Source organism: Gymnoscopelus microlampas (genome assembly GCF_963454915.1).
Source record: "Gymnoscopelus microlampas genome assembly, chromosome: 20".
NCBI lineage: Eukaryota > Metazoa > Chordata > Actinopteri > Myctophiformes > Myctophidae > Gymnoscopelus > Gymnoscopelus microlampas.
This window is the reverse complement of record NC_139957.1, coordinates 15,487,428-15,513,375: the sequence shown is the minus strand read 5'-3', so window position 1 is coordinate 15,513,375 and position 25,948 is coordinate 15,487,428. Positions and strand designations below refer to the sequence as shown.

Genomic DNA, 25,948 nt, shown 5'->3' with positions numbered 1-25,948 from the left:
CGGTAGGCATAGTCTTTGGTTATATGTGGATATAGCATTTGAATCCCTTCATACTATTGGCAGGACCAGCAGTATTAGCGAAAATGTTGTAGTTGCTCCCAGAAAAACACATAATAAAAAAAGACACATTTCTTTGACAGTTTGGTCCTGTATTTTGTTGACATACAAACCACAGTAGTACCTTAATAGCAACATATTATTCACAGTCCTTTTGGTATAAGAATGGTTGACCAAAAACATAACTTTCAAGCTTGCTGTATGATTGCGATGCCCTTTGAGCAATCAGCAATAAAACAAAGTATACATTAGGCTTAATGTTCTTCTGAGGCTCCCAGAACTATTTGACAAATAGAATTTAAAAAAAAAAGGCATTGTAAAGTGGAGGCCAAGTGAAGAGTTTTGTTCCAAACCAAGATGAGAAACATTGAAGTGACACTGTCTGATAATTGTTGTGAGTACAAGATCAAACATAAGGTCCATGGTTGTCAAAAGTGTTATTTTTACAGACGGGACTGTTTTACATAATTAACCCTCTACAGACCAATTTCTCTGGATTTTAGCGCCATTACATGATGAATTACTAATAACTTAACCCCCCCCTCAAATGTATAGATAGCATTTATGAAACAAACTTACACAACCCAGATCTGCAGAATTGAGGCACATTACAGGCCAGCCGGTGTCATACAGTACATGAAGTATGAGAGATCATGATCAACTGTAGATGTCTCATCAACTACAATCCCATGACCGTATAACATTGCCATTGTATTTTTAATTGGTAACATCATAGTCCACCATTTCCTGCTCACCGTTTGAGCAACTGAGTGAGCCACATGGGTGACAAAATAGGCACCGAACAAAGACTTCACACAGGGATAGCAGCACATACAGTACATAGTAGCACATGCAGTGTTGTATGTCATCCTTTTGTGTGAGACATAAAAGAAAAGCCTAACAGAGAGACCAGACAGGGCCTCAGGCTTTGTACCTTGCACCGCGCCGGCAGACTAGTTCAACAATACAGGGACCACTGTTTAAATTAGACAGGAAAACCACAGAGGGCTGTCCTCACTCCCTCTGCCAGACTTGTCGGTTATGTTTTAAAAGAGAATCACATGTGTGTTGTCCACACAAGTTTAAAAAGGTAAAATATATAATTAACATACTGAATAAAGTTAAACCTAGCAATGATAATGGAACGTGTACTCCACTACAGAGAAAACTATGCAAAGTGAATCCACACATTACTCTGTGATACAAGGTGACTGTAAACAATACAACATGAAAACCCAGGTCTTCCATTTCATCATCGTACAAACATTCCAGGGCAAAGGTCAATGCACTTTCACACTACAAAAGCACATAATCAATAAAAACAGACCAGAGACAGTGCTGTGGTGAAACAGAGAGCACTATGCTCTTGCAGTGCTAATATGTTACCACACCACTCACAGCTGTGTTCTCAACTTTTTGGTGCCTATGGTCTACTGTCCCTGACCCATGTATATCAGTATGCACCATGTAGCTATGAAAGTGGATGTCTGCAATAAATGTCACCTAGACATATTCCAGTACTTTTGTTGGACTTGGGCATAAGGCAATTCTGATTAGTCAACAGAACAAGATTTGATTTATTACGATGCAAAAACAGAATGAAGTGGTGTCCCGGTCCCAAACAGCATAAACCTAGCAGTCAATCTTTTAAAGCCCATAAAATTTCATATTTAAAAAAAATAAAAATGTAAAAAGTAAATTCAATTTGAGATATCTAAAATCTCAAGGCACACCCTGAGGTCACACTGCAGAGCACCTGTGTACTTCCCTACAGCAGTTGAGATCTATAACCTTCCACACATTCCACCAAAACCCTACATCTATATGTGTCTTGGACAAATGTTCACCTGCAAATTGGAAAACTGGTTTTGGAAACAAATTACTGGAGATACACTCAGTTCCACTCATCTGGCACTTAAACTCTCACTAAAGCACCATTTACAGGATAAGCAACCCCAAGTGCACTTCTACCTCATCTTGTCTTTTGTTTGTATATATCTGACAAGTTATCGGATGACCATTTCTGAAGGTGTGGGGTGCACGTAAAACATACAGTCCTTACGGAGATGGGGAGAAATGAATTATACGGCACTTGTGGGAGAAGAGAGGACGTTTGAGAGAGGGGCACTAGTCAAAAGTACAAGTAACTCTTCAGTTTACTGGCGGGTCCCGGATCATCACGCCTCCGTTTTCCATTCCAAAGTAGGCCCTCTCAGCCATGTCCACAAAGAGCCCAGTCTCTACCACACCTACAGGTCAGAGAAGAAAACACAAATGCACAAGGTTAGTGATTTGTTGCTAGACCATAATAAAAAAAAGGTGGCTCTTGAGTCAAACAACCCCCATCACCAACCAGTCTGACTGCTCACTCCTCACCTGGGATCATTTTGATGGCCATGTTGACCTCTCTCCAGTTCTGGGCATGCTCAAACTTCCAGTCCAGGATGAAATTGCTGTTATCGGTGATGACAGGGCCCTAAGAGACAGAGAGAGACCTTTAATATGTCTATCATACATCAAGGATAGTCACACACTGCTTTTGTTTTGGTCCATTGCTGTAGTTTGATAAGCTGAACACTCTACACTGGATCCTGGGCAAGTTAGGTAAGAGAGAGAGAGAGAGAGATTGTGAGTGAGTGAGTGAGTGAGTGAGTGAGTGAGTGAGTGAGTGAGTGAGTGAGTGAGTGAGTGAGTGAGTGAGTGAGTGAGTGAGTGAGTGAGTGAGTGAGTGAGTGAGTGTGTGTGCCAGTGAGCTGCTGGGAAAAACGTGCAAGCTGAAGGTTAGAGAGAAGCTCATCTAATTCACTTGTGTATTACTTGTATCCACACTCAAAATACAAGGGCAGCAGAAACAAAAGCGTTTGTGTTGAGTCGTACAAATCGAAAACTAACACTCCCAACTGCAGTAGTGATCCAGGGATCACAAATATGTAGGAGGAGAGCCATCAACAGTCCACTAAACCAAGTGAGTAGGAGGTACAGTTGTTTTTTTAATCTATAATCAGTGCAAAGCATCATACTGTATCCCCCACTGTAGGTTGGGTAGGAGACCAACTGTTTCCATATTTCTACTGTAGCTTGTTCACTCCAAAAATCACACTCCCATCACTTTCACCGTTCAGGACAAGTCTTTTATGAACAAAATCAATAGCGAAAAACAAAGTATATCCAATTATTTTCCATAACATTTAATTTATTCCAAACCTTTTCCAGGACTGGAAAGCAGATTTTCTAATTTCAAAATACTTCCAAGAATTTCATGATTGTGGGAACCCTGATCGTTTAACACCCCACTATTATGTAGTCCTGACTAACAAAGTAGTTTCCAGAGCAGTAAAACATTTATTTTATGGCCAGGGTACATGGAATAACATTAATTAATGAATTACTTCGGTAAATTCCTGATTATTCATGAGATATTAATGCATGAGTTCAGTGTTGTTACATGTTAATTAATGTATCAACTAAGGGGAGTGCATTATCAAGAACAATGACTTATTAAGCAGGAGTTGTTCATAAATGGACTACTGAAGAAATGCCAACCGACCTCAGCACAGATCACATGTAATAAGTATTGTAATCCTCATTGATTAAGCATTAGCTACTCTTGACTTCATTATGTCTGTGGTCCTTCCAATAAAGTGATGAATTGTTCTTCCTTCAAGACTAATGTTTAATGTCAAATGATGTGTTATACTTTATTTTAAGTGCCACAAATGCTAACTCTTGAGCTAATGCGTAATCAATGATGATTAATCCACAAATCAAGTGCGGTCCAAGGGAATGCACCCCACCCAGGCACATCCAAGACGTATTTCAAGGTGCAGGATAAAAATGGTGAAAGATAAATATCCGGTTTTACTTGCTCCAGGTAAAATTTATTGTACAACATTTCGACTCTGTTTGCTTGTTCATTTTCTATCCTGATTTGCTAAGATTGACATCTGAAGTTTGCAGGAGTGGCCCGTTTTGAACAAAATGCCTCAAATCATCAACATGAGCGTCCATGATTGAGCGTCCGATTGCGGTGAAACTTTGCATGCACAGTCGCACTACGTTTAGTTACAAATGCCACCATTTTAACATTGCCCTATTATAGCGCCATCCGGAGGCCGATCTTTGCAAAACAATATTTTTTTTTAAATTACTCCTACAGATTGTCCAAACATTGTCCCATTTCAGACTACCTACTGTAAATACCTTGTTTCTTTTGATGCATAATTTTATGTTAGATTTTTGTTTTACTTATGTTTTTTATATTCCTTAATTTTATTTATCTCAATATTGTATGGTCCCTTTAATTTTGTGGGGGGTAAAGTCCCCCTGGTCTGTGGGTTTGCGTTCCATAATCCTTGTTTTGAGGGGTTAGAATTATCTGGTGTTGTGTGTTCAAGACCCATAACTAAGACAATGATTCCTCAGAGGAGTCTTGATTATAATTGATTTCAACAGGAGTTTGATTCCCGTAAGCCTAGATAAGCGGGGTTTAGAGTCCCCAGGTATTGAGGGATCAAGTCCCTAACTAATACAGTAATTCCTTGCAAGTTTCGATCAGAATCACAATGTGTGACGAAACTACGACCTAGAGTATAGGAGGCGACATATGCCAGGAGGCCAATACGTCAAGAAAACAAAACAAAAAGAACTGAGGAAAATTTGGATCCGTTCTACATCTGAAAAGGTAGCAGTTTCTGCACAAACATTGACCATCCCTTTATTTTTGTTGGTAGCTTTTTACAACGGTCTAGCATTGACTACGAGGCCGTAGATCGGGTCGTAGACATCAGTCCTAGACTGTCACACTGAATAATCCAAGATGCTCATGACAGCCTATATCATACAGTGTGTGGTCACCTTTGAAGTCTCACTATTTAACAACCAGCTTCTGTTTTTCTGTTTTTCTTTTTTAGCTTTGTTTTTTTTTAGTACCCCTGAAAGAGTGGGTCTGAGTCCCATGTGTTTATTCATCTTTAATATTTTGTTAACACTCTACAGCAGGTATGTGCCATCTAGACTCACAAGTCAGTCTTTAAACACTTCGCTCAACTAGAGACTGAGGACAGTCTCAGCTTTCTTTTATAAAATTGGGTTGAAGCAATTAGTTAAAAATAAAAAATAAACCTGCATTTTAGAACCAATCCAAATTCTTGGAACGTATCGGTAGGTGGGGATCCGATCGTCTAGCAACGTAACACTGTGCTACCTTCCTGAAAACCAAGTGGTCAATAAATAAGATCGTCCACTTACTGCTTTACTGACAGCCATTCTCAAGTTGGCCTCCCCTCCAAAGCGTGCAGCGATGGTTCTGGAGATGGGCACGTAAGCCATGGGAATTACCTCAATGGGAACCCCCTTCTTCCATTGTTGGCCCAGTGACTTGGAGTCCTTCCTGGGGACAGGAGAGACAGGAAAATAAATCCAGATGCTACTCCTACATACTCGCATATAGATTTATACATTTTACCTGGTCCTTCTATTTAAATGTAGTACCGAAGTCCTGACGATCACACTTCCTGGTAGGGGTGTGCCGATATATCGTCCCACGATATATCGCGATACGTTTTCGTGACGATATGTATCGTTTTGGAGGAAAAAAATATTGTTTTGATTTTTTTTTTTTTTTTTTACAATAATAATAATCAGGCATGTAAACAGCCCCGAGGTGAAAAGGGTGACAACATGTTGTTTTTTTTCGGGTCAGGTGTCACACTATTGCCCTATTTGGATTCAAAACGGCTATTGTGGCTGAAAAGCTACAAGTTTGCATGTCTGAATAATGCAAAAACTGAATTATTTGTTTGCACATTTGCTTTTTTTCTCAATCATTTATTTTCATAATAAAAAAGTGCGTATCGTATCGAAATCGTATCGAAGTTGTGAGCCCAATATCGTATCGTATCATTTCGTGAAATTAGTGTATCGGCACACCCCTACTTCCTGGGTTATGAGGATTTTAATTCCCAGGCCAGAAATGGTGTGAAAACTACATCATGCGATTCAGTCCCCACTGAACCAAATTACACTCAGTTAAAAACATTCCTGAGATTCTTTAGATTTCCTGACTTGCGTTAACTGTTTGTTATTTAGCTTGTTTGATGAAAACAACTGGGGACTGACCCACTACTCTCCTACAGAAAGAACATGACGCTGCTTATGTGAGGCAATGCTGCCGGCCGCATGTGTAATGGGGGATGTAGGAGTTAGGTAATTTCTAAGCCTGAGAATGGTAGTCGATTTGTAGGCGGACATTTATTTTCTTCCTTTTTGAATAAATTGGTAATTTTTCACCATCATTTGACGCTTCAGAAACATTTTAGAAAACTGTCATGCTTTTTTTTAACACAGTTCTTATATTACTTAATTGAAAAAATGGTGGTTGATGTTTTTTTTGCGTCAGACTTTGGTACTCTTCTCTATTGTGTGACTGACAACATTAGAATAACCTATAACCTACACCCTCCACCAGGCCTGGAATTTCGTCATTTTAGGGGCAAGGCCACTTGGCCTTTGGTGTTGTAATTTTTTGGAGGGCACAAAGGCCAAATGCCAGGGCAGGAAGGCCATCCAAAAAAAAAAGTTGGACTTCATTGACTGAAGTAGGGGTCACATTAATCACATTAGATTCACAGATTAGGGGTCTTCAACCTTTTCAGGCCAGGGACCCCCAAACTGATGGGGTGATGGAGCAGGGACCCCCTACCTCGTAGGGTAGGTAGGGGGTAGGCTACTATATATATCATATATTTATGTATAAAATTGTGTTTTATATAAATACACATGAAAAATTGCCTGCTCCTACGCACAGGTTGACCCAGTAGGTGTGCAAAAGGACCTTTCTCAGGGGTGTCAATTGGGTATGGCAAGGCATGGCAGGTGCCATACCTTGGCTCCAGAAAAAAAAAGAGAAATAAAATCATGAATAGTAGCCTAATGCAGGTGTAAGACCATTGTGTTTGCATTGCGTTATAGGTATAATGCATAGTTTCTATGCATTTCAGGGGTTTTGACCCCCTAAAAAAAAGGATAGATGTCCCTTATTTTAATCTCTGGGAGTTGGCAACCCTAACCTTGCCATACCTTAGCTTTTGCTGAACTGACACCACTGATCTTTCTCTACAAAATATGTATAAACATACCATGTTATTGTGCATTCATTACTAAGCTATTAAAATATGTCATGTTATGTTTAAAGTCAAATTTACATTTAAAAAAAAAAATAATGAAAAAAAGTTTTTAAAGTTTTTAAAAACAAAAATATTTTTAATCAAACAACAATTTCGCGGACCCCCTGCAGTACCTTCGCAGACCCCCTAGGGGTCGCGGAACCCCTGTTGAAGACCTCTGGTAGAGATTTTGTCTTTTCCCCACAAGTTATTTTCATTCAAATGAAATGTGATTGAACTTGCACTAATAATGACTTTAGTTGGTTTTTCACTATTTAAAATATAGTATTTCTTAATTATTAATAATTACAGCTTGTAGATTGGCTATTTTCACGATTTTAAATTGTTTTTAAATAATAATAAAAAAGGAACATACAAGATTTCCACCCCACAGCCATAATATATAGCCAATATATGGTTCTGTATGAGTCCGTTTTTGCAGATTTCTTTCTAATTGGCTACTATGCCTGCATATGAATTTCATGAGCCTGGGTAGGTCACCCTGGCTTGGCGGAGATATGCCCTGTTGCGCACACTCCACACACTGCGCTGCAGGTGAAAGTAATTCACTTAACGAGGGCTGTGTTGCGCACCAACAAACGGACTAAAACTGTCACATTCTAGCTGTTGAAATAAACTTCCCAATTAGAACATTGTTGACAAACAAACAGATATTATGGATGTGGTTTGCAAAAGGAATATATATTTATTGTCCATCAGAGCGGTGAGGTCACTCTTTTGTATGATATTGATAGCCTAAACTTTTAATTTGTCTGCAGTTATTCTGTTGCTTGCTTTATATTAAGACTCATAATTTGGGGATTTCGCTGTATTTTATTAGATGTATTCATCTATATTTTGCTGTTGAAAAAAACATCGGGGCACATCGGTCTGTAGGACTACAGAATCCTCTCTCTCTCTCTCAGGCTAGAAATCAAACCTACCATTCAACAGGCTGCGTTAGATTTAACTCCGATTTGGCCCGGTAATGCTTTTGTGTCTATTACACTGTGTTGCGGGATTCCGAAGGTTCATAGGAGGCTCAAAATCAAACCTACCTACCACTGTGCATGTTGTAGCTGCGCAGCTCAACCAAAGGGACTGGTGTCTAAAAAAAAACGTATTGACAGGAAAATCGCGCAGAGGAAAAACTGTGAAATCAGTTGCTGGGCGCAGCTGGGGCACCACGGCCACTGTGGCCGTGAAGGCATGTCATTATTCGAGGGGCACACGGCCAATGAGAGGGGCAACGACGGCCATGGCCGCCGTGGCCGCCGTGAAATTCCTGCCCTGCCCTCCACACACAAGTCTGTTATATCCACTCATCCCTTACCATAACTGTTCCTAATTCCAAAGTCCAAGGTTATTGTTGTTGATATTTGTTTATGTAAATACATTTTTATTTTTAGTAATTCGACTATACATGTGAACGCCGTCAAGTTCAACTGTGTGCACACACATACACACCTGAAGTCAGCGATGACAATGAAATGTTTAGCACATCCAGCAACTATTTTCTCCTGTGTCAGGCAGCCCCTGTGAGGGACAAACATCAACTGACAGATTAAGGGACAAAAGGACAGTGCGTGACAGAGAGACAATGAAAGTAGTCGCGAGTGAGATACATCATTTAAGGAACCCAAATACAGACTCTATATCCACACGAGTATGGTTTAACTTTTAAAACAAATTTTAAAACAAACTCTGTCCACACAGCATAGTGTGTTTGGCAGACAAAGACCAGATCCTTCACTTCAGTCTGCACTCTTATTATTTTGATGTAGTCCGGACCCAGGGAGACTGATGGCCTCACAGACTTGTCGGATGAGGACTGAAACAACTGGTCAGAATAGTCCAAATGGGTTAGGGCTTTTTGGGGAGTCACTCAGGCAATGTCATGCTACCTTTGTAGCATTAGTACATCCACGGACACTCCATGGAAATGTTTGCAAATCGCTCAAATAGTAGCTTGCCTCTTGCTTGTAAGCAATTTAAAGTAAGCGTTGTAAAATGCAGAATTTTACTGCACAACAGCGGCAAAAGTATAGGTATTGCTGAACTTGTTGACATAACCACTGGTAGACAAGATTCTCTCTATGGTAAAGGGTCAAATGATATGGTTGTGACAAATCAGGGAAGGACACGTCATGACTAATAAGATCCAATCAGGAACTGAACAATGCATCATGGTTTTCACAAGTCTGTTCCTGCTTATCCAAACGAAAAAGGCTGGAGTTTACAAAACAAAACAGGGCCAGCAGTGTTTTGAAAAGACTAATTTTAGGGGTTCGATGCTAGGTGTAAAAAAATTATGCATTTTGAAACAAAACATATTAGGGTGGATGTAGCCAGAGTACAATGAGCATATAATCAACAAACAATTCGAGAGACAAGAAATCATAACCTACACCGCATAATGCAGATCAAACGCATAATCACAAGAGAATAGTCAAATCAAGAAGTAGACAAACAGACTTTGTAATAACATAACTAGATCTATTAACTCACCCTCCCCCTTTGATCAATGTGAGCGCCGAGTCCACCTCATCTGCCCCATCAATGGCCACATCCAACTGCATGTTGGGAATAGACATCAACAACACAATTCATCACACCAGCAAGTAAAGGATGATAGAAACACTGCAGACTAAAACATTCTTTCACAAAAGCTGTTGCGAGTCCCTTGGCAAAAACATTACATCAATTTCATCACTGCCCTGCAGAAATAAAATGTTGTTTTCACTTCATGCCCATGGTTTTTGGAATTCGACCGTGCATTAACAAGCCTCTGGATAATATGTCCTGTCTTTTGCAGAGAACATTACAAATTGCATGTTTGGGCATCTTTTCACGATTTCTTTGTCTCACCTTTTATATTAAACCCCATATCAGATTTTAGAGATGCTCACAGGCATAACTCCTTGCGTCAACTGTTCCTTTAATGTCAACGGTTCCTTGAATGTTTGATTATTCTTGCACATTCCCTGGCGCTACTGGCATTTAGAGACATTTGTTGTGAGTGTTTCATACCTCTGGGTGTCTATCCAGATCAGACAGAGTGAGGCCATGACCGAGAATGAGCTGACGAGCCTGGGAGAGGAGGAGGAAGGGAACAAGAGTGAAGGGATGAACTTTGAGGACTTTGAGTCCTGAGGGTTACACACAGGCAAAGTACTGTCCTCAGAAGTTTCTTTTTAAAAAGTTACATTTTTATGAGATTCCTGATTTAAAAAGAAAGTGGAGACTATAAACAAACAACATTGAGCAGTTCACCATAGATGATCATTCTAGGGCTGTGGTTTTCAAACTTTGTGCCCAAGACACACCAAAGGGAAGTGGGAAATCCTCAAGACATACCTGTATTCATACCTGTGCAAAATAGCCGCTATAACACATATTAGCACAATTTCCTTCTTCCACAAATATTTAGTGTATAGAATTGCCTCGTTATTGGGAAATGAGTGTGCAAAAGTAATTTCTTATATAGTTTTAGTTGTATACGCTCACAGCACAGTTTGGGAACCACTGTTCTAGGGACATCCTCTAGATCAGCTACAGCTATTGTGTTATGGAGTTGGACTTTCATTCCTTAATTACTATTAGTCGCTTCTGATGGTGGTCTGAGATAATCTATGATGAGAATAATCTACTACACTTGCAATAATCGAATGGTCTCTAGACTAAGATAAATACAGAAGGTGCTGGAAGTGATACATTTTGGTTGAAACAAAGAGTTTTTTGTTCAAAGGTCAAACTGAAAATACATTTTCAGCTCTATATTCTGAGAGCTATAGGGTGTTTGTTCAGTCACATGGGGTCTCTCCTGCTCTTTAGTGAACAAAAAACATTTTCAGGTGGGGTCACCAATTTCATCCAATCGTTCCAAACCAAACTGTGTCTGTCTGTTGTTTTTTGTTTCATCACTTCCAGTTTCACTTGTTCATCCTGTATGTGTTCTTTCCCCTGATTGGATGAAATTGGTATCACCACCTGAAAATATGTCTGTTCACTAAAGAGCTGGAGAGACCCCTGAGCTACTGAACAACACCATATAGCTATCAGAATATAGAGCTATTTAACACAAGTTTTAACAACAAAACATTATAACAAAACAAACACTCTTTTAAATGTAAGTAACAGATAGAGGATGCAAGATAGTCTGACATGGTCCAAAGGTTGTTGTGAACCTCAACATGAGATAACACAAGTATACATCTCTGGCTTACTGGGCTTACAATATGCTTGTAAAACCCATTCTAAAGTAAGTCTTGGTTATTCAGTATATTTAAGCCTTCAGAAATGAAAAACTGACCTGGAAGGAGGTGGGAATGCAAACGATGTTGAGTTTCTCCTGACGAACCCTCTCAGCTGCAATAAATGACAACAAGAATGTAAGAACAAGAGCAGTTGGGGGTTAGAGCCTTGCTCAAGGGGCACTTCAACAGTGGGTATTGAGTAAGGCAATGAGTGCTGCTCGTTCACTTCCCCACCCAAATTAGTTTCGGTTGGTCCAGAGAATTGAACGTGATACAACAGCAGGAAGGCCTACTGGAATTGGTCTTGGTGACAATGGCTCAGAACACAAATACAGACACTCTTGTCGTGATGTCAACATCCAGCTACAGGGCCTCACGTTTAGTACAATGGCAGAGAGCAGGACAATACAACAGTCATAGACACTACATTAGTCATGTTAATACAGCTGGAGGACAATCAACTCATAGATACAAAAAAAACATTAACCTTTTTAGCTGTTGATGACTTTGCCTTAAAGGGATAGTTCACCCCCAAAATTTGATGACCGGCAGCGGTTCCGGTAGTCATCAAATTATTGGCTTAGGAATACGACAAAAACAAAAAAGATATCCATGAATGCAAGTCTCCATGGGGCGACTAATCAATAGGGGAAAACGGCCCCAAACGTTTTTGGGGGCGAACAATCCCTTTAATACTTTTTTGTTTATGCACTGCTAACTTTTGAGGTGCCCAGACACCACCGTGACACTCACCTAACCTGTCCACAGCATAGACGATGGTTGAGCCACTGCCTACTCCAACCACCTGGTTGTTCTATGAGAGATGAAAGACAATCACATGACCATGCTACATTTCACATTATCATGCTTATGTATTGTTGAGTGTATGTATTCTTGAATCAAAACAGCAGCAGAAACGTTTAAAAACACTTCAGTTACGTTGCTTAACCAACTTACTTCCCTTTACCCAATCTCTGCTGTTTCAAAACAAGCTTTACCAAACACCAAGGTGTTTGTAACAAAACAAGGTCTGGTAACAGCAAAGTGGTACTACGTGTATACACACGGTCTTGGTGTTATATTTAGTTGCAAAGCAAGCCTCTTTGACAGCTTCAGTTTCTAATTTCAGGTTTGTGGTTTAACTCCTAAATAATCCATCAGATGCTCTACAACATCCCAGGTTAAACCAACACTGCAGTGCAGGCTCTTTACTAGCTGCTGCTATGCTGTAACACACCATAGAATGGATTGATTAAATATATTATTAGCATTTGCAAATAGTACAGTGGTACAATATTACCATGATTGCTAAAAGGATAACACAAAAAGCCCTTGAGGCCGTGTTTCCATTGTGGTACTGTGTATTCAATTAATCGAGAACAAGTCTGTAAGGGTGTAACAACATTCTTTGGGCCCAGTAAGGCATGCATAGCGCTCATGGTCTTATTACACTGTAATAAGATGAATTAATTACATAACCATGTGACTCACTCTTTTATTTATCAATCTGGATGCTAAAGCTAAGCTAGCTTCCATGTGGTGGTGGGATGCATGAAGCTATACCTTCTCATCCAGCATCACAGAAGCATCTCACCCTTCCTCTGTGTGATCCGCAGTGGTGGAAGAGGTACTCACATTTTATATACTAAAGTAAAAGTACCAATACAATAACACAACAAAAGTATTCGCATTAAAATATACTTAAGTACTGAAAGTAAAAGTACTAGCTTTGCAGAATGTCCCATTTCGCAAGTTTCCAAATGTATAAAAATGCTTTGAAAATAGCAGATCTCACTGCTATGCAAGCTCACAACGTTGAGCTTGTAGATTGGCTATTTTCAAATAGCCTAAGTATGCATAGGGCTGAAGTAGTTGGTTAATGCATGTTTTGTAATAAGAATCGACATCTTTACAGTAACTCAAGTTGACAAATTATTGCAGTGGACTAAAAAGTACAATATTTGCCACTGAGATGTAGTGGGGTAGAAGTAGAAGTACTGAACATTGGAAATACTCCAGCCAAGTAAAAGTACCACATTGTAGTACAGTACTTGAGCAAATCTACTTAAGTTATGTTCCACCACTGTAGATCCGTCAACAAACAAACAAACATGTCCCACATGTTGCAGCTAAAGTAGTGATCGTAGTTTTTTTACCTGGATGTGATTATCCACCGCGGCGTAAGCTGCCAGCTTCTTGGCCTCCTCGGCCATGATGAGGGCACTGGCGTCTCTGATGAGCCGCACGTGTTTCTGGCTCCACAGATTCAGGGAGAAGAACAAGTGGCTCCGTCCCGACGAGGCGACGCAGAAGAATCCAGCTGTAAGGTTGGAGCAGATCCTCCTCTGGAGTCTCATGACCCTCCCTGCTGCCCCTTCACACGGCCCGCTGTGATGACACAATGCTGTCTCCACCTCCGTGTGGTGTCGGGTTGCTAAATACTCTCTCCTCCTCCTCCTCCTCCTCCTCCTCCTCCTCGAACACTGTTGCCAGGTTTTGTGAGAGAAACAAGCAGCCTGGTCTATGACCCACTCCACTGAGGGATAGGTGGGCACCATAGAGGTATAATATAAGGGTGGGCACTAGGGACATCTGGGCACCTCGATGCTATTTTTTCCAAAATGTTAAAACAAATAACATATTTGGGGAATGTTTTTTTTAAGTAAAGTAAAGTATACATGATTAGAACATGCATTTATAGGCAGACAATTATAGTCTAATATTTCTACAATTGCTACAAATTGCTACAAAACCTGTATATCCAGTCATTTTGGGGCATGAACAAGAAGTTGCAGGATTAAATTAAGCCTGAGCCTGATAATGATGAAAAATAATAGGCCACATGAACACTTTGCGTCGCATGCGATGCGTTGTGAGCTTGTAGATCTGCTATTTTCAAAGAAAAACCTTTAAAAATAAATGTTTTTTGAAACATTTTAAATACACAAATCTTGTATGGGGGGGGGGGGGTCTTCAGACCTGTGGCCAAAAATACATGTTAATTTGGGGGGTCCTTGACATGAAAATGTTTGAGAACCACTGATTTAAACAACATTTTAGGAAAGTAGCCCAAATAAGCAACTACGCTTTAGAAACAAGCCCAAAAAACACAACCCTCAACGAACGACCAATATTTACAAGCAACTTTACAGAAAGAAAGCCAACGTCGCTTATAATAAGCGGTCATGGCAACGCTGTGCTTGGCCGTTCAGTGACGCCCCCAATGAGCGCCTGAGTGGAGAGACTGGTAAACGTACAGCTATGGGTAAAGGCCTAGTGTGACGCTGTTTCATGCGAGTTGGAGATCTGCGATCTGCGAAGTCCAACGCAGGTGCACGCAACAGCAAGGCATCTATATGATGGTCTATGCTGTAGAGTTGCATTCAAGTACACTGGACCGTTCTGAGCTGTTTAAAATGCCGCGATGATCAGTAGGCCTAGTGTAAAGTAACCACGTACACAGTACTCAAGTACTATTACAATTTTGAGGTATTTGTACTTTACTTGAGTATTTCCAATTGTTTATACTTTTACTTTACACCATTACATCATCTCAGAGGCAAATATTGTATTTTTACAATCATTTGACAGCTTTAGTTTCTACCTTATAGTTACCTACCCTAACCCTTTGATTATGAATACAAAACATACATTAACACTTGTACTTTAAGTATATTTTGAATACAGGACTTTTACTAGTGTATGTATACACTGCAGTATTGATACTTTTAAAGTACAAAAACATGAGTACTTCTTCCACCTCTGGTGATGATATCATAACATTTTAAAAGCAGACTAAACCAAACCCCTTTCCTTTCCAAGGTGATGGGTCAAGGCCAGGGAACAAAAAGAAAGTTCTCGAAATTATTTACTATCTCAAAATTACTTTAATAATAAGTAGCCTATTTCAAAAAGCCCATTTCTGACAATATGATGGAAACAAATATCAAGTCATGAGAAACTTAAAAAATACTAACTCAGAAATTACTAACCTTAACCCTATACAATATAGAGAAGCTTTCTCAAAATAATGACTGTATATGAATTAATGAAAATAATGAAATAAAATGTATGACTTAGTAGGCTATCTCATAATAATGACTCTCAAAATAACGAGTCATTATTATTTATCAGGAGTCATCAATATGTCCATACACATATGTCCCTGGCAAAGCCTTGTCCGTGGCAAATTTTAGATTTTGTGTTTTACACACCATTATAATGTTATTATTTTGATCATAATACCCAATTACTGAATATCAGTCTCCAGGCCTTCTTCAGAATATGTATGACACTGATTTACTATATGACACTATGGCACATTATAGGAGTCCACTAGTACTAGTGGTTCTGTAACTTTTTATTTGCAAGGACCCCCATAACTCTGAGAGTGTCCAAATGGAACCAAATGGACCCGTAGGCTCTATTTAGTTCCATTTACACACTCTCAGAGTTACAGACCTGTAATGGTCATTCAGGGCTATCTCTTTATAATATGTGCTTCTGTCCACCACAAGCCACCATGGACCTGTGTTATGTAGGCCTACAATTTATTTATTTATTTCTTAAAGAAATGTTTTGTAATGACATACAGGAGCCCCCACCATCACCACATTGGTGAAAATTGAGAGATCTCACTGTAAAATCATCTACATGACCTACATTTTTCTGAACTTTGACCTTTCATGTAACAAATACCTTATGTCTGTTCATTGTTGCAATGGAAAACATGTGAGAAGGTCATATTATCCAGGGCCGACACTGAATACAATTTGAGACGTTGGTCTGAGACTCGCAGACCCAGTTGAGGACAATGTCGTCCTCCTGCTCTTTCTGCAGAGCCTGAGGGTCAATGGTTTCAGGGGTCAAAGGGCTACCTGGCTGCTACTCTGGTCTCTGGGTGCCCCTGCACTCCATTTTAGGTGCCGGCAATAATGATACTCGACCTCTTCGCAGAGTTCTCCAGACAGGGTGCTGGCGTTACATTGGAGACCCAGTGGTAGCCTACACCTTGAGGCTCAAACCCTGGAATGTCTAAAACCACCACGTTTACAACAATTACCCCTATTGCTTATGGTTTGTTAACCAGTAACATTTATTGGCATGACAAATAATGACTATACAAACATGAGCCAATGACATTATTAATAACAACAAACACGTAACCTATTTCCTAACTTAAACGCATTCAGTAACTCAACAATAAACTGCTGTATTGGTGGTGTGCACCTAGAGGCAAGCTGGTAAGTCCCTGTCCACTGGCACAACTCTGAACACTACAATACTTACTTTCTTTTTATTTAAAGATATTTTTTGGGGCTTTTTCTGCCTTTATTGATAGGACAGTGGGCTGACAGGAAATGGGGAGAGAGATGGGGTGGTGACACAAAGGTCGTCGGGATCGGGAGTCGAACCCTGTCAAGCTGGATTACCAGCATACATGTAGTATGCGCCTGGACCGCTAGCGGGCGCCCCAATACTTACTTTCTTGACAAGTACTTTTACTTTGAATTCAGTGAAATAATTCCTACCAGAAGAAGTATTACCACTTAAATGGAAAAAGTTAATCAGACTTTGCACCTTAAACCATTAAAGAATTTCAATAAGCCCAGTCTCACATGAACACACAAGCACAAACAAATACTGTACATCACTATTACTCTTTATTTGGCAAACAGCTTGAGATAGTTTATCTTTTTCAGTGTACAGTATATACTATATAATAAACCAACACATTCTGTTTGATAAACATTTTTTTGTCTTATTTTTTTTACATATTACAGCTTACAAATATAGCTGGATCTTTTTGACAAAATTACAGATCTGTTTGACACCTACATGAATATGCTATATAAAAATCACACATTGTACATTCATGATTAGAAAAAGTAGGCTATATGAAATCAGAGTAAAACACCACAGTACACAATTTCAAACAAATCAAAATAAGAGGGGGAAGAATCAAGGTTTCACAAACAGCGTTATGACTGTCACTCCAATCCAATTTACATCTAGATCTTGGAGAATGGAGTTTTGCTGCAATGCCAAATGATCAGTACAGAGGAGATATCAAGAAACAACAACAATACTGCCACGTAAGAAGAAAGAATTGGATTTTCTTGAATCTCTTACTTTGTTCCAAGTCAGGAAACTAATACCCTTTGCCCTGGATTATATGGATATCTGATAAAAACTAAACTTTTTATTGCAAACTGCCTATTCATACCTCATCGATCTCTCCAGCAGTGCTTACTTAAGGCTTAGGACAGGGATTACACAAATGCCTTTTAGCTTTTCTGTTTTCTGCCCTTTGCTGAGATATCTAAAATCAGGCATCTGCCACTTTTTTTAGACTGGTTGAGGGAGCTGCCATTTGATTTGGGAAATCAACTTCAACTGTTAAAACATAAACAAAAAGAAAAACAAATCCTACTGTTATGAATGCTTAATTGAAAGTTACACCTTTTGGTCACATTTGACTTGAAGTGTTGAGGCATCACACGCACATTATATTTAATGAATTATAATCATTATGCTCATCATGCGTATTAAAATCATAGCATGATATAATACACACAATTTGCAATATTTGCAGGTGCTGTGTACTTGCTGCGGAAACTGTTAAGCCAATAGCACTGTCATAAGTTGTATTATTTTCTGTACTGCATGCTGTATGTCAGCATTCAACTGTATCTATTATGTGTGTGTGTGTGTGTGTGTGTGTGTGTGTGTGTGTGTGTGTGTGTGTGTGTGTGTGTGTGTGTGTGTGTGTGTGCGTGTGCGTGTGCGTGTGCGTGCAGCCATACACATATAATGCATCACGATGCACCTCAAGTTAATTTAAGTGTCACCAACATTTTTCATGTTGTTCAATAACCAAATTGCTATGAAATGGGCTATGTTCAGACTGGCAGCCAAATCCAAATTGGAATCTGATTGCTTTTATCAGTTTGCTCATCATATTTGAACCGCATTGTTTCAAAAAACAAAAACAAAATAAAAACGTGGAAACAGATTTTTGCAAATCAGATTTAAACCATATTGGCTATGTTCAGACTGGCAACCCAAATCCTATTTTTGGCATATCCAGATTGGAATCAGATTTATTGAGTTTGAACAGAAAAAAAAAAAAACGATTTTTGCTAATCAGATTTGAACCACCACTCTTCATAGGTGGTTTTAAATATGATTCTAGGTTTCTGGTAGGGTCTTAGTTTGAATGTTGAGACTCAAATCAGATATCAAACTGTCCATGATGTCCCTCGCAACACAGAGGACAGGAATTTGATGGTTAAGATGTAAGTGGTAACGGAATCGTTAATGGAGGAATTGGAGAAAAATTGTTCCTGGACAAATAAATGGCCTGTCTGCTATCACTTTGGGGCATTCCTCTACAGGTGAAGGAATATTGTTGTATATATCAGCCTCCTCCATTGGCAACGATGTCACTGATGTTGTCGGGTGTGACAGAGGAGTTCTGCATCACAACAATAAAGTGATATGGCATGAAGAGCGAGATGACAGATCTCATTCTTTCCATTGGTTGTTGTTTTATTCTTGTCTGCACTGTTTTGCACGTAGGCCTCTACCTACACATACGTCCTTACCACAGCAACCAATGCAGATAAGATGATGATGTCTGAATACACAAATCTGATCACTAAGAGTGTGCTCAGTCAGTGCTACAGGTTGTATTTGAGGAAGAAATGGGATTTTCCTGTGGTCTGAATAAGCCAAGTGATTCGAAATTAAATCTAAATTGGATTTATAAAGATCTTTCTCTCTCCAGAGTGCGCGAACAAGAAGTATTTTAACCTAAGTGGTTAGAACGTGAGTAGTAACGCTAGCATTATGGAAGAAAGGGAAAATAATGGCTCCTGGATAGACTGAGAAATTACCTGTCCGCTAACATTTGGGGGGGACGCTTCAGTAATGGCGAAGCAATGTACAGGAACAGCCGTACTGTAGGCTATATTATGAAGATAGATCTTGTGTGCCCTCACGCCTATGTTGTTACATTGTTACCACAGCGACCAATGCAGATATAGTACAGTAGGTCAATTAAGGTCTGAATACACAAATCTGCTCCGCTCACTTGCAAATAACAGTGTGGACAGTCAGTGAGAACACATCAGATTTGCCAGTTGTCTGAATGGTCTCTGTACCATGAGGATGGGGTTTCTCTAGTCTGCCTTGATTCCATCTGGCTTTTCTTTGCTTCCATGCTGGGCAGGCCTGTACTGTAAAACCAATGTCACCAGAGAGCTTGGATTTACACTATTGCTGAATATTGACTGTTGCATTTAAGTTATTGAGAAGTTTAGCATTTGACCTTTTGCTATTTTTTTGTGTTTTGTTTTGCTGAATACAGGTCTGTACATAATGGCATCACATTGATTGTATCAAAAAACTCCCAGATGAGTCATGCTTTAAAGATGTGAATCTCCGCTCCTTTCAAATACACAGAGGAGCAAACCAGTGCTTAGAAATTTATTTTCTCTTCTTTTTTTGTTGGATATCAAGATATTGTCTCCAGACACCTCTGGATTACATGACATAACGCTGGCAAGCATCAACCTAATCTTAACAGCTAAGTAAAACTCAAAACAAGAACGGATTAATTTCAAACTCTGTTCGGAACAATTGCCACCGGAAAAACGGATGCACCAGATGCACCATGTTTGTTTGTGTTACCTCCACCTAACTGGGCTTTGTGTCAGAACTTTTTTTCCTTCTTCTTCTTATTTTTTTTACTCTGGAATGGTTGTCTTCAATAAACACCAACATTTAGTCGGATGCAAGACAGATACAGATGCAAAAAGTAGTCCCGTTGAAGATAAAAGACAGGAAAATAAAAGAGACCATTATACCGTTTATCTTCCAGTTAGGGGTAAAAAATAGACAAATATTTTGCCCTTTGTACTTTAATACATCATCATTATGATAAATAAATATCTTATTTCCCTTTTTTTTTTTACCTAAAATATCTTTCCTTGTATATTGCCATAATATTACTATAATATATTAATCATTAGATTAAGGTTAAACTACATGTTTTGGCTTGTGCTGTCATTTTAAATAACAACTACATAATATTTCTGTGGAATGTATTTGTTATTTGGCAGAGCACATGGTAATTTCACCATAGACGTGGTGTTTTTGAAAGAGTTGGCAGGAGGTTAAGAGGACAAGCGAGAAGCGGTGTCTGAGACACAAACGCATACTTTCGCCCTTGTTCTCTTGCCTGATAAACATTGACTCATTTTTGGAATGACTTGGAAATTAAATATGCCGTGATAAAGTTGTCTTTAATATACTGAAGACAATAACGGCTACAAAGTAATGGAATGTATGGCTCATACATTGGTAAACCAAGTTGGCACAATGATAGAATCTCAATAACGGATAACCGTGTACTTTACAACGCCCTAATTCCAGTGTATTAATTTGTGTATATAGCTTATAACCTGTGTACTTACGGAAAAGTATTGTAAGTGCATTATAACTCTGTGTTTGTAGTTATGTGACACGGTCCCTAATATTTAATGGACTTGTATTGTTACAGCCGTCTAAGTACATTTACAGACACCCTTGGATGTACATTACACATGAGGGACATTATCATGTGCGTAGTACATACACAGTATTGCGTACTTAAAACGCTTCTTCATAGGTTAATACAGTGGAAAAAAGCCCGCTGTAAAGTAGCGTGTTACCAAAACAAAGTAAACATGTTTAAAATAACTATGGCACTGAAAGGACTTGAGATGTCATAGAGGAGGTGATCGTCCACGCTGTACAGAACTCAGCTTGAGCTGAGAGATTAGCGATCTGTCCACGCTTTGGAATAATCCGCTGGTGGCTTTTTTTCTTTTTCTCTCTCTCTCTCTCTCTCTCTTGTACTCTCACGTAATCCCTCCATCCCTTCTTCTTTCCAGTGCTTGGCCTGTGAATGTTTTGTCTTCTAATACAAAATCTAAACAGTCAATATTTATCCTTTTTACTTCCATTCAGTCTTGCATTGAAAAATACTTTCCCCCCTCTCTCTCTCTCTCTCTCTCTCTCTCTCTCTCTCTCTCTCTCTCTCTCTCTCCCTCTCTCTCTCTCTCTCTCTCTCTCTCTCTCTGTTTTCCAGACATCATTCTTTTTTTCCCTCCTCCACACCAAAAGCTTGTATCCATCCTGTACGCTACATGTGTTGGGCATCCATTATGTCCAAGTATTTGGCTTCAATGATATGAGGAAGCACACAGTTCCTAAGAAGGAGAAAAGAAAGGGGAAGATAAGGCATTTATGTGAGTCACTGTTACCTAAAACTACAAGAAGAACAATTTAGATTTCAAGTAGGCTCTGCCTTTATTTGTTCATGACTACCTTTTCTGTCATTTTTTCTGTCAGTTTTCTTCAAAACACACTTTCTTTTTTTTAAATATTTTTTTATCCCATGATTTTTGTAACCCTTTTTTTTTCACCCGGTGCCAATTTTCTAAGTGAACACTCCCTCCACCAGCCTAGGGAGCCCAGGGCCGAGCTCATGCCTCCTTCAATGCATCAGAGCCAACTGACCTTCTTGTCACTTGACAGGGGGGAGTTTCCCTGGTAGAAACTCCCCCCACGTAGCGCGTGGAAGGAACAAGTTATTCCAATCAGTTCCCTTCCCCTCCATCAGGTGCCCCGGTGAGAACACAGGGAGAACATGCAAACTCCACACAGAGTAGGCCCTTTCGCCAACCCCACCTAGGGTATGGGCGCTGGTGATGCGGAGGAGAAGACACACCCCCAGCGCCCCCGGTGGGAATCGAACCCCAAAACACACTTTCTGCTTCTCCTCCTATACATTTTGTCCAAAACTCACAACTTAGTATACATTATCTCTTGAGTCAAGTTACCAAGGTCTAGTAGTTAATAATTAGAACTACTTCTAGTTTGGAATTGTCTAACACCAACTTATTAAAGGAACATACTGTACATCTATCTTTAATTTAATCTTATTGCACTTGAGAGGAATCAGTCTGTTATGTGACTGGTATGACATCACTAGTTAGAAAATGATTAACTAGTTTTGCTGTGATAGTAGCTAGTTAAATTAGCATACATTTAACTAGCCAGTTACCAGTTATTACCAGTTATTATGTTATCAAATCAATTGTAACAGTAAAATTTGAAGGTCTGAACAAATGGCTAAATCCCCCTCTCTCCTTGATAGGGAGAGTGAGTCTTGTAAAAATTAATGGTCTTCCAAGATTACCACATCCCATGCAAATGGTCCCACTATAATTACCTCGGAGAATTAATTTGCTGGGCTTGTCATTGTCGTATACTTCAAGGATGGGTTTGAGGAAACACAGATTGGGCTAACAATGACACTTGCTTTAAAGGACCTCATTTTTGAGTGTCATGACTGGGACAAATAAGCTGAAAGGTCTTCTTGAGCAAAATCCTTTTTTAACAGTACTTTTAGCATATGGAGGGATATTCAACAACACCTTGGTAGAAAGGGCTATTATTCAGCATATAAATAATAAGGCATTTCTCCCAGGTACGTATGGTAATTTTTCATTAATGGTATAGGAACAGGATAAGGACTGTTGGAATAGTTTTATAGTATTTATTTATTCATTTAGCATTTTACCCCTTTTTTCTCCCCAATTTAGCTGTTATGCCAATTTATTCCTCCCCATAAACATTTCTGTGTGTTGTCGCTGCTGTTGTATCCTACTGGCTCATCTACCAGTGAGGAGCCCCCACCGGGAGGACATAGAGCTTCCTTCCTACGACTCCCGCAAAAATAGCAGATTGCATTACGACATGGTGTTTGAGCTTGTAGAAGGCTATTTTCAAATAGCAGAAGAATAAAATAGGGCTTAAATACTTTTCCTCATTTTGCTGGGGATCCCCTCGAAACAGTGTTATTTTTAAATTAATTAAATTACTACTTTAACTATTTTAAACTAAGAAAGTAGTAGCAAACCAGAAGTAGCGATATTACTACATCCTGCCATGTGCAATGGTTTATCTGTATATATCAAAATATATATTTCTAAACAAACGTCTTAGTTACACCAGCATTGGTATAGCCAGCAACATTGTGAAGCAGTTTGTTTATGTTTAATGATGAAACTAAGAAAGATCCCGAAAAAACGGAAGTTGAATAAATTGCGCCTCAACCGTGCCTCCCTGCAGCCAGAACAGGTAATTTATCATTGCAGCTGAAAAACCTTCAGAAGACAGACAGACAGAAAAAATTGCCATGCTTTATCTGAGTGTTTTTTTAGGCTACAGCCTTTTGAAGGACCTTAACAAATATATATATATATATATATATATATTTATTTTCAAAAACAGCATAAAATATTCTCTTTAAATGAACAAACATTGTACCTTACAGTTGTCAGTCTGAGGACACAGCTTTATCTCCCCCTAAAACCAAACAACCAGTCCAAACTTGTAAGCCTCATGAACTGCCTTGAGGACATAAAGTGTTGGATGGCACAACATGTCATACAGCTGAGGGAAAATAAGTTCAACGTTTTATTTGCCCTCCCTGTGACTCCATCACACAGATAAAAAACTGCCTTAGCAACCTGTCCACTCATGTCAAACCCAATGTCAAAAACCTCAGTGTATTATTTGATTCTGCCCTTAAGTTTGACAAGCAGGTAAATGCAGTATTTTTTTCCACCAGATTCTCCTAAATCAAGCCATTTCTCTCTGCCCAAGACCTTGAGATAGTCATGCACCTCCTCTTATCGTCCCACTTCGATTGACTTGAATCCCTCTGATGTGGCATTATTGTTTGTTTTCATTGTTTTTAACTGATGACTGTTTATTTGTGTTTAACAGGTTTTATTGCTGATCTGTGCATTTGAGCCGTATGTCTTGTTTATGTCTATGGTTTTTGTATTTGTGATTTCCTACCTCCTGGGTCGGTATAGTTAAATGAACATAATATGTTCATTTAATTTGTTACAACTAGTTACAATTTATTACAGTATGACACGAATATTATATATATATATATAAATATATATATATCATATATCATATAATTATATTATATTGTACCTGATAATTGACTGGTGTGACATCACTAGTTTCATGTTACATCCTAACAAATGAATTGAACATACATTGTACCTGAGCGTTGCCAGTCTGTTACCTGATTGGTATGAGTAGGATCATGAGCAGAGGGAAGATCATCTTCATGTAGGGGATTGGGTACATGCCGAACGTACACAGCACCAGCAGCTGCATCATCTGCAGAAAGGTGAAGTAGTGGATCTTCCTCTGTGGGACCTTGCGGATGTAATGGGTGGGAGGGTATTGCGTCTGCAATAAAAAGAACACAATATATCCACATTTTTGCCAGTTAGCAGATGCTCTTTCCTTGAGTGACTCGCCAAGGCACAATGATTAAGCAAGCAGAGTATCAATGCCCTACTCAAGAACACATCAACAGGACATGTGGTTGTGGTGGAGATTGGATATCGTTGCTGTCAGGCAGAAACCTCTTATCTCATTATTTCAACATTTAATTTATTTTTCTTAAATTAAAGCCCTACTTCACCATACAAGAGTGTCGCACAAAAGTAGTGAAAATAGCAGATCTACAAGCTCTCAATGCCTCGCAATGTGAGGCGCTGTGAGCTTGTAGATCATATATTTTCACTATTTCAAATTGTTGTTAAAATAATAATAAATAACGGTTTTGGACTCGGTTTTGGTTTCCAGCCGACAGCAACGATATGCAACTTGTACATGTACACGTACGTGTACACATAAAATGCTATCATTAGTAGATGTGGTACAATGTCTGATTCAGGTTGAGAGGACAACTTCAGTTCAAATCCATGGGGTCAGGGCATACGCTGTTTGGAGGGTGCTTTCACCCAGAAACCATTATAGTCCCATTCATTTTCAATATGGGTAGAACAGGATGGACAATTCTTGTATGACTCATACCCAGAAAAGAGAAATAAATTCTGTACACTGTAATGGAGCAATTTTGTTTGTATACATAATAAAGATAATTACTTTAGGAGATTACACTACCCTTTATTTCTCTTTTCGAAATATTTTCTTTTAAACCCTGCACCTGTCCAAAACTGTGGATGCGTGTTCTAGTTTGTTTGTGTCAAAATGACTCACATCCAGGGCCAGGCCAGCAGGGGGCCTTATCCACTGCAACACAGACATGGGTAACCAATTTATACAACACTGTAATTCTGAGTGTAATTCAGAGTTAGTTTACCACTGAGGACTTTACTGTGGACCTAGCACTGTCTGAATGGCTTTGATGTGGTGAACACCAGAGGGCAGCTCACCTGCTACTCCACACTCAAACAAGCACTGAGAATTATCTGCAAATGCTATTTAACCCAGGTCTGCTTTAGAAGGTCTGGGAAACTAGTCAACTGTTTGATCTAGAGAGCTCCGTGATCAACATATGGTGTCGCACACACACACACTCAC

The 25,948-nt window shown here is 39.3% G+C and overlaps 2 protein-coding genes across 5 annotated transcripts in view; both read right to left on the bottom strand.

Moving 5' to 3' along the window:
• Positions 1–128: 128 nt before the first annotated feature.
• rpia (ribose 5-phosphate isomerase A (ribose 5-phosphate epimerase)) lies at positions 129–13,878 on the bottom strand. Its single transcript, XM_084045490.1, has 9 exons — positions 13,633–13,878; positions 12,230–12,290; positions 11,533–11,588; positions 10,251–10,310; positions 9,729–9,793; positions 8,688–8,756; positions 5,305–5,446; positions 2,434–2,533; positions 129–2,306 (listed from the first exon to the last, which is right to left on the bottom strand). The coding sequence occupies exons 1-9, from the start codon at positions 13,831–13,833 to the stop codon at positions 2,209–2,211; spliced, it is 852 nt and encodes a 283-aa protein (XP_083901616.1). The 5' UTR covers positions 13,834–13,878; the 3' UTR covers positions 129–2,208.
• Positions 13,879–17,117: 3,239 nt separating this feature from the next.
• slc4a11 (solute carrier family 4 member 11) overlaps positions 17,118–25,948 on the bottom strand; it is a 131,188-nt gene continuing 122,357 nt past the window's right edge. For all 4 annotated transcript variants that reach the window (XM_084045398.1, XM_084045396.1, XM_084045395.1 and 1 more), the window contains exons 19-20: positions 24,636–24,805; positions 17,118–21,732 (exon numbers count right to left, since the gene is read on the bottom strand). In XM_084045398.1, the coding sequence (XP_083901524.1) occupies positions 21,666–21,732; positions 24,636–24,805 (237 nt within the window). In that variant the 3' untranslated portion in view covers positions 17,118–21,665. The remainder of the gene's footprint in view (positions 21,733–24,635; positions 24,806–25,948) is intronic.

Coding starts and splice junctions, on each gene's coding strand:
- rpia (XM_084045490.1), bottom strand. CDS start 13,833: ATGAGACTCCAGAGGAGGATCTGCTCCAACCTTACAGCTGGATTCTTC. Junction 11,589..12,229: donor CTATGCTGTGGACAGGTTAG/GTGAGTGTCACG, acceptor CATTTATTGCAG/CTGAGAGGGTTCGTCAGGAG. Junction 9,794..10,250: donor ATCTGGATAGACACCCAGAG/GTATGAAACACT, acceptor CCCAACATGCAG/TTGGATGTGGCCATTGATGG.